This window comes from Hemiscyllium ocellatum, chromosome 27 (genome assembly GCF_020745735.1).
Source record: "Hemiscyllium ocellatum isolate sHemOce1 chromosome 27, sHemOce1.pat.X.cur, whole genome shotgun sequence".
NCBI classification, from domain to species: domain Eukaryota; kingdom Metazoa; phylum Chordata; class Chondrichthyes; order Orectolobiformes; family Hemiscylliidae; genus Hemiscyllium; species Hemiscyllium ocellatum.
The window spans coordinates 6,746,243-6,755,819 of NC_083427.1; the positions used below are offsets into that span (position 1 = coordinate 6,746,243).

The following is a 9,577-nucleotide window of genomic DNA, read 5'->3' on the forward strand; positions in this document are numbered from 1 at the left end:
AAAGGGAGCAGGAAATTCGACGTTTCGGGCCAGAGCCCTTCATCAGGAATCCCCAGGACATGGCCTGGCTGTCCGGAGTAACAGTCCAGCGATAATACCACTGGGACCATCGCCTTCCCCATCGTGTCTTTCGCGGTCGAGTGGATACAGGTTCAGTCTTCCCTCGTAAGGGAACCCAACTCGCCCCCCAAACCCCCCCCCCCCCCAACAATTCCAAGCCTCAGTCACGTTGCAGTTGATGGACTGACCCCCCTGCTCGCTCAGTCTGAGGGGGCACTTGTTGTCGGATCGACCGCGGCTCACTCCTGGCCAGCAGCAGCCGCAGCAGCCGCCGCGCCACTTGGCCCCGGTAGCCTCCGGTGCAGCCGCCGGTGGGTCTGCAGGCTGGAGGACTGGCTGAAGCGCCGGCCGCACTCGGGGCAGGCGAAGGGCCGCTCGCCGGTGTGCACCCGCTGGTGCCGCCGCAGGTCGGACGACTTGCGGAAGCGCCGGGCGCAGCGGGCGCAGGCGAACGGCCGCTCGCCGGTGTGGATCCGCTGGTGCAGCATCAGGTTGCGGGAGCTCTTGAAGCCGCCGCCGCAGTCCGGGCAGCGGAAGGGCCGCTCGCTGGTGTGGGTGACCCGGTGGCTCAGCAGGTTGGAGGAGGTGCTGAAGCGCCGGCCGCAGACGCCGCAGGCGAACGGCCGCTCCCCGGTGTGGACCCGCTGGTGCCGCCGCAGGTCGGAGGAGGTGCGGAAGCCCTTGGCGCAGTGCGAGCAGCCGAAGGGCCGCTCCTCGGTGTGGATCCGCCGGTGCACCAGCAGGTCGCCGGCGCTCTTGAAGCCGCCGCCGCAGTCCGGGCAGCGGAAGGGCCGCTCGCCGGTGTGGGTGACCCGGTGGTTCAGCAGGTTGGAGGAGGACTTGAAGCGCCGGCCGCAGACGCCGCAGGCGAAGGGTCGCTCCCCGGTGTGGACCCGCTGGTGCCGCCGCAGCTTGGAGAGGATCCGGAAGCGCTGGGCGCAGTCGGTGCAGCCGAAGGGCCGCTCCTCGGTCCCCTGGCTCTGCGGGCGGGCCGCCGGGCTGGCCGAGCCGGAGCCGCCGCCGCCGCCGCCGCAGTCGGTGCACCGGCAGCGCCGCTCCTCGGCGGCGTGGCTCTGCTGGTGCCGCTGCAGGCTGGAGGTCTGGGTGAAGCCCTTCCCGCAGCGGGAGCAGCGGAGCAGCCCCTCGCCGGTGTGCAGCCGCCGGTGCCGCCGCAGGTGGGAGGCGCCGCTGAAGCGCCGGCCGCAGTCCGGGCAGGGGAAGGGCCGCTCGCCGGCGTGCACCCGCCGGTGGCTCTGCAGCCCGGCCAGCCGCGCGAAGGGCCGGCCGCAGTCCGGGCAGGGGAAGGGCCGGGGCTCGGCGTGCACCCGCCGGTGCTTCTGCAGGTTGGAGGCGCTGCCGAAGCGCCGGCCGCAGTCCGGGCAGGCGAACGGCCGCTCCCCGGTGTGCACCCGCTGGTGCCGCCGCAGGTTGTTGGCGTGGCTGAAGCCCCGGCCGCACCGCGGGCAGGCGAAGGGCCGCTCGCCGGTGTGCACCCGCCGGTGCCGCCGCAGGTGGCAGGACTGGGCGAAGGCCCGGCCGCAGACGAAGCAGGCGAAGGGCCGCTCGCCGGTGTGCACCCGCCGGTGCTTCAGCAGGATCGGGGACTGGGTGAAGCCCTTGCCGCACACCGGGCAGGTGAACGGCCGCTCGCCGGTGTGCACCCGCCGGTGGGTCTCCAGCTCCGAGGGCGAGCGGAAACCCTTCTGGCAGTCCCCGCACTTCCAGGCTTTCTCCATGGCGCTGGCAAACCCCCAACCACCCAACCCCTCACTCACCCACCCACCCACCCAACCCCTCACTCACCCAACCACCCAACCAACCCCTCACTCACCCAACCAACCCCTCACTCACCCAACCAACCCCTCACTCACCCAACCAACCCCTCACTCACCCAACCAACCAACCAACCAACCAACCAACCACCCACCCAACCAACCCCTCACTCACCCAACCCACCCAACCAACCAACCACCCACTCACCCACTCAACCAACCAACCAACCAACCAACCACCCACCCAACCACCCAAGGAGGAAAGCTTCCCTCAGGCAAAGAGCGTGTGGACGGGGTCCGCTGGTCACCACTCAGGGATGCGCAACCGTCCCACGGTGTTGCCTCTCCCCGCTCGGTACACTGCAACACACCCACTCAGCGTGGGGGGTTTTCACCAAGTTGCTACCCTCCTGAAGCAGAGAGATCCAACAACTCTTTCTCCGCTTAGATTGAGACCAGGGACATCCCGTTCAGGAAAGACTGAGCCACTGTTGGGAGGTGTGGTTCTGCATCCATTCCTCCCCTCTCGACAGCCTGCTGGGGGGGGGAAAAAAAAGGGGGGGAGATTACAAGCGTTACCAGTTTCGTTGGAAGACAGCAATTCTAAACCGTGGAGTACAAAGTGAGGTCTGCAGATCAGAGATGCTGAAAATGTGTTGCTGGTTAAAGCACAGCAGGTCAGGCAGCATCCAAGGAACACAGGAAATTCGACGTTCCGGGCATAAGCCCTTCTTCAGGAATGAGGAGAGGGTGCCAGGCAGGCTAAGATAAAAGGTAGGGAGGAGGCACTTGGGGGAGGGGCGATGGAGATGTGATAGGTGGAAGGAGGTCAAGGTGAGGGTGATAGGCCGGAGTGGGGTGGGGGCGGAGAGGTCAGGAAGAAGATGATAGGCCGGAGAGGGGTGGGCTATCACCCTCACCTTGACCTCCTTCCACCTATCACATCTCCATCGCCCCTCCCCCAAGTCCCTCCTCCCTACCTTTTATCTGAGCCTGCCTGGCACCCTCTCCTCATTTCTGATGAAGGGCTCTGGCCCGAAACATCGAATTTCCCGTTCCTTGGATGCTGCCTAACCTGCTGTGCTTTAACCAGCAACACATTTTCAGCGGCAATTCTAAACCAACAACGATGCCAAACACCCGCTCCCCCTCCTGTTCCAGAGGCTGCGTGTCTCCTTCCCACATACTCCACCCTCACTCTGTCAACACAAAGTACACCTTTCCCATCTCCCCTAAAGTTCACACTGAATACATGGGAAATTGCTAATTCGGGGGGGGGGGGGGGGTAAGAAATATCGTGATGGCGGCTGCTGGCAAGATGACACAGTGAGTGGAACTCTGTGAACAAGGATGGTGGAACGGCAGATGTTTCCAGAAATGAAATAAGCTTGGCAGTTGAGGGAAATCTGGGGACATAGAGGAGAATGGAAATGACTGGCTTACTCGACGGAGAATCAGCACGGACTTCGAGTGTCCAAATGGATTCCTTTTGTCCTGTATGGATAGGTACAGTGAAGGCATGGTGAGGAGCTGGCGTAAGGGGTGAGAATTCAGTTCTGGGATCTCTCAGAGACATAGAGCACGGAAACAGACCCTTCGGTCCAACCCGTCCATGCCGACCCGATATCCCAACCCAATCTCGTCCCACCTGCCAGCACCCGGCCCATCTCCCTCCAAACCCTTCCTATTCATATACCCATCCAGATGCCTCTTAAATGTTGCAATTGTACCAGCCTCCACCACTTCCTCTGGCAGCTCATTCCATACCCGTACCACCCTCTGCGTGAAAAAAGTTACCCCTCAGGTCCCTTCCAAATATTTCTCCTCTCAACCTAAACCTCACCCCACCCCAGGGAAAATACTTTCTCTATTTACCTCATCCATGCCCCTCATGATTTTATAAACCTCTATAAAAGGTCACCCCTCAGCCTCCAACGTGCCAGGGAAAACAGCCCCAGCTTATTCAAATCTTCCAATCCTGGCAACATCCTTGTAAATCTTTTCTGAACCCTTTCGAGTTTCACAACATCTTTCCAATAGGAAGGAGACCAGAACTGCACGCAATATTCCAACAGTGGCCGAACCAATGTCCTGTACAGCCGCAACATGACCTCCCAACTCCTGTACTCAATACTCTGACCAATAAAGGAAAGCATACCAAACGCCTTCTTCACAATCCTATCTCCCTGCGACTCCACTTTCCAGGAGCTATGAACCTGCACTCCAAGGTCTCTTTGTTCAGCAACTCTCCCTAGGACCTTACCATTAAGGGTATAAGTCCTGCTAAGATTTGCTTTCCCAAAATGCAGCACCTCACATTTATCTGAATTAAACTCCATCTGCCACTTCTCAGCCCATTGGCCCATTTGATCAAGATCCTGTTGTAATCTTGATAACCCTCTTCACTGTCCACTACACCTCCAATTTTGGTGTCATCTGCAAACTTATTAACTGTACCTCTTATGCTCGCATCCAAATCATTTGTGCAAATGACAAAAAGTAGAGGGCCCAGTGCTGGTCCTTATGGCACTCCACAGGTCACAGGCCTCCAGTCTGAAAAAAAACCCTCCACCACCCTCTGTCTTCTACCTTTGAGCCAGTTCTGTATCCAAATGACTAGTTCTCCCTGTATTCCATGAGATGTAACCTTGCTAACCAGTCTCCCATGGGGAACCTTGTCGAATGCCTTACTGAAGTCCATAGAGATCACATTTTTCGCTCAGCCTTCAACAATCCTCTTGGTTACTTCTTCAAAAAAAAAACTCAATCAAGTTTGTGAGACATGATCTCCCACGCACAAAGCCATGCTGACTATCCCTAATCAGTCCTTGCCTTTCCACATACATGTACATCCTGTCCCTCAGGATTCCCTCCAACAACTTGCCCACCACCGAGGTCAGGCTCACCGGTCTATCGTTCCCTGGCTTGTCCTTACCACCTTTCTTAAACAGTGGCACCACGTTAGCCAACCCAGAGTCACGAGTGGCTGGGAGAAGAAGGATAAGATGCACCAGAATCGGACGGGGCACCCATATCCTGGTGGGGACATTGGCTGGTGCTACTCAGGAAGCTTTGGACTGGTAAGGGCTGGGAGGGGGAGGGGCGGGGGAATTTCCAGACCCAAAGAGGCACTGAGAAAAAGAGATAACTCCGAGGCTTGTACAGTACCTGGGGGGGGGCAAGTTAAATAAGTCAAGGCAGGAAATAGGATGGCAACAGCCGAGGTAAGACGGAGGTGACAAGGTGAGAACGAGCCCTTGTTGGGGAGGGAGAGCCCGGCATGACTCAGCACTGCAGAAGATCTGTGATGTTGAGGTTCTCACTTTGTACCTTTGTTCCGAAGATGGCACCGGGTACGATGACTCTGGGCACTATCAACGCACACTCCTGTCTCCCTGCACTTGAGTACACACGGTAGTTACAATCTAACTCTAATTTTAATTCCAGTAAAGTCGAATTCTAACACAGATAAATGAAACCATTTATTTCAAAACATGAGGCTTGACTGGTGACGCAAACGGTTGAGAACATAGAACGTTCCAGCGCAGTACAAGCCCTTCGGCCCTCGATGCTGCGCCAACCTGTGGAACCAATCTGAAGCCCATCTATTCTTCACTATTCCATTCTCATCCATATGCCTATCCAATGACCATTTAAATGCCCTTAAAGTTGGAGAGTCTACTCCTGTTGCAGGCAGGGCATTCCACACCCCTAGTACTTCCTGAGTAAAGAAACTACCTCTGACATCTGTCCTATATCTATCAGCCCTCAGTTTAAAGCTTTGTCCCCTCATGCTAGTCATCACCATCTGAAGAAAAAGGCTCTCCCTGTCCACCCTATCTACCCCTCTGATTATCTTATATGTCTCAATGAAGTCACCTCTCAATCGTCTTCCCTCTCACGAAAACAGCCTCAAGTCCCTCAGTCTTTCCTTGTAAGACCTTCCCTCCAGACCAGCCAACATCCTGGCAAATCTCCTCTGAACCCTTTCCATCTTACCTGTGTCTCTCTGTAACATGCAACATCCTTCGGCACTATCCACAACTCCACCGACCTTAGTGTCATCCGCAAATTTACTAACCCATCCTTCTACACCCTCATCCAGGTCATTTATAAAGCTGACAAACAGCAGTAGCCCCAAATCACATCCTTGTGGTACCTTCATATTAAATGAACTCCAGCATGAACATTTCCCATCAACCACAACCTTCTGTCTTCTTTCAGCTAGCCAATTTCTGATCCAAACCGCTAAATCACTCTCAATCCCAATCCTTTGTATTTTGTGCAATAACCTACCGTAGGAACCTTACCAAATGCCTGGCTGAAATCCATAATCACTACATCAACCACTTTACCCTCATCCACCTGTTTGGTCAACTTCGCAAAGAACTCAACAAGGTTTGTGAGGCACCCTTCACAAAACCGTGTTGACTATCCCTAATCAACCTATTCCTCTCAGGATTTATAATCATCCAATCGCTTACAACCCTTTCCAACACTTTACCCACAACCAAAGCTCACTGGTCTATCGTTTCCAGGGGTGTGTCTCTACACCCCTTGTTAAACAAGGGAACAGCATTTGCTATCCTCCAGTCTACTGGCACTAATCCTTTGGACAATGACGACATAAAGATCAAAGCCAAAGGCTCAGCAATCTCCTCCCTGGCTTCCCAGAGAATCCTAGGATGAATCTCTTCCAGCACAAGGGACTTATCTATATTCATGCTTTCCAGAATGGGACTGGGATGTCTTAACAGTCACAGAAAATTGGCTCAGGGATGGATAGGACTGGCAGCAGAATGTTCCATGGGATGGATGGTATAGGAAAGATAGAAAGAGGGGAGCAAGAGAGGAGGGGGAGTGCATTTTTAGTTAAGGATAACATTACTGCTTTACTTAGGGGAGAATATTCCTCAGGGAATGGTCGCATTCAGAATACTGTGTACAGTTCTGGGCGCCACATTACCAAAAGGATGTGGACGTTTTGGAGAGGGTGCAGAGAAGGTTTATGAGGATGTTGCCTGGTATGGAAGGTGTTAGCTATGAAGAGATGTTGAGTAGGTTAGGATTATTTTCATTAGAAAAAAGGAGATTGAGGTTTACAAAATCATGAAGGGTATAGACAGGGTGGATAGAGACAAGCTTTTTCCCAGGACGAAGGATTCGATAATGAGAGATCATGCTTTCAAGGTGAGAGGTGGAAAGTTTAAGGAGGATACACGCGGCAAGTACTTCCCACAGAGGGTGGTGGGCGTTTGGAACGCGTTGCCAGCAGAGGTGGTAGAGGCAGGCACGGTAGAGCCATTTAAGATACGTCTGGATAAATGCATGAGTACGTGGGGAGCAGAGGGTTACAGATGCTTAGGAATTGGGCGATAGGTTTAGACGGTGGATTTGGATCGGCTCAGGCTTAGAGGGCCAAAGGGTCTGTTCCTGGGCTGTACATTTTCTTTGCTCTTCTTTGAATATCCAGTGAAGCTATTTGCATGGAACTGAGAAATAAGAAAGGGATAATCACCTTTTTGGGATTGTACTATAGGGCCCCCTCCACAGTCAGTGAGAAACTGAGAAGCAAATGTGTTAGGAGATCTCAGATATCTGTCAGAATAATAGGGGTGTAAAGAGAGAGGATTTTAATGCCCCCAGCACAGACTAGGACTGCCATAGCATTAAGGGCTTATTGATTCACACAGCATGGAAAAAGACTCTATGGTCTGCACCTACAAATATCTCAACATTTGGCTGCGACAGAAGTGGTGGAGGCTGGTTCAACTGCAACATTTAAGAGGCATTTGGATGGGTATATGAATAGGAAGGGTTTGGAGGGATATGGGCCGGGTGCTGGCAGGTGGGACTAGATTGGGTTGGGATATCTGGTCACCATGGACGGGTTGGACCGAAGGGTCTGTTTCCATGTTGTACATCTCTATGACTCCAGGGAAGAAACGGCCCCAGCCTCTCCCGAGAACTCAAACCCTCCAGTTCCAGCAACATCCTTGTAAATCTTTCCTGCACCTTCTCAAGTTTTACAACATCCTTCCTCTAGAAAGAGGACCAGAATTATACACTGTGTTCCCAAAGTGGCCTCAATAATGTCCTGTACAGCATCCCAAGAGGAAGTTAAGTGTGTCCCAACAAAAATTCTTATTCTATATGCGGATGTACCTATCAGAGAAAGAGTAAACTTTGCTCTTTTCTTGGGAACATAGAACATAGAAAAATACAGCGCAGTACAGGCCCTTTGGCCCTCGATGTTGTGCCGAGCCAAGCCCACCTAACCTACACTAGCCCACTATCCTCCATATGCCTATCCAATGCCCATTTAAATGCCCATAAAGAGGGAGAGTCCACCACTGCTACTGGCAGGGCATTCCATGAACTCACGACTCGCTGAGTAAAGAATCTACCCCTAACATCAGTCCTATACCTACCACCCCTTAATTTAAAGCTGTGCCCCCTCGTAATAGCCGACTCCTGAGGAACAGGATGTACATGTATTTGGAAAGGCAAGGACTGATTAGGGACAATCAACATTGCTTTGTGCGTGGGAAGGGACTGAGATGTCAGGTTGGGGAAGCACTTTAAAGCAAGTGATCTCAATTGTCTTAATTTTAAAATAGCTATGGAGAAGGATCGACTGGATCTAAAAGTTAAAAGTTCCAAGTTGACCAATTTCGATGACATCAGGCAGGAACATTCGAAAGTTGATTGGGGGAGGCTGTTTGCAGGTGAGAGGACAGGTGGAAAGGGGAAGACATGCAAAAATGAGACAAGTGTTCAGGGACAGGATGCTCCTGCTAGTGTGGTCAAGAAAAAAGCAGCAAGTATCAGGGATAGACAGCTGGGATTGAATTAGGTTAGATTTAGATTACTTACAGTGAGGAAACAGGCCCTTCGGCCCAACAGGTCCACAACGACCCGCCGAAGCGCAACCCACCCATACCCCTACATAACCCCTTACATAACACTACGGGCAATTTAGCATGGCCAATTCACCTGACCTGCACATCTTTGGACTGTGGGAGGAAACCGGAGCACCTGGAGGAAACCCACGCTGACACGGGGAGAACGTGCAAACTCTACACAGTCAGTCGCCTGAGTCGGGAATTGAACCCGGGTCTCAGGCGCTGTGAGGCAGCAGTGCTAACCACTGTGCCATCGTGCCGCCCACAAATGATTCCCTTGAGGAGTAAGAAGGCAGTAGGGGTTTCACTTAAGAGGGAAATCAGGAGGGCAAAAAGGGAACCTGAGGTGGTTTTGGAAAATAGGGTCAAGGAGAATCCAAAGCAATTCTCGAAACACATTCAGGACAAAAGCGAGAGAACAGGACACATTACAGACCAACGAGGCCAGCTATGTGTGGAATCACAGGAAGTGGCTGACGTGCTCAACAAATTTTTTTTGTGTGTCAGTATTTACCGTAGAGAAGGACCTGGAAGCCAGGGAACTTGGGGAAATAAATAGCGATGCCTTGAAAAACGTCTGTCTTTCAAAAGGGGTGGTGCTGGAGGTTTTAAAATGCATAAAGGTAGATAAATCCCCGGGACCTGATCAGGTGTATGCCAGAACTCTGTGGGAAACTAGGGAAAAGAGTGCTAGGTCCCTTGCTGAGATATTTGATTACATTTAATAGATATGGGCGAGGTGCCAACAGACTTGACGGTGGCTAATGTAGAGCCATTATTTAAGCAGAAGCCAGGCATCTGTAGACCAGTGAGCCTGATGTCAGTGGTGGGTAAGTTGTT

At 53.1% G+C, this 9,577-nt stretch overlaps 1 protein-coding gene across 1 annotated transcript; it reads right to left on the bottom strand.

Moving 5' to 3' along the window:
* Positions 1–234: 234 nt before the first annotated feature.
* Positions 235–1,796, bottom strand: LOC132828640 (zinc finger protein 226-like). Its single transcript, XM_060845690.1, has one exon. The coding sequence runs from the start codon at positions 1,794–1,796 to the stop codon at positions 300–302; it is 1,497 nt and encodes a 498-aa protein (XP_060701673.1). The 3' UTR covers positions 235–299.
* Between the last annotated feature and the right edge of the window lie 7,781 nt (positions 1,797–9,577).

What these genes read in the sequence shown, in the direction of transcription:
- LOC132828640 (XM_060845690.1), bottom strand. Translation starts at nt 1,796, where the DNA reads ATGGAGAAAGCCTGGAAGTGCGGGGACTGCCAGAAGGGTTTCCGCTCG.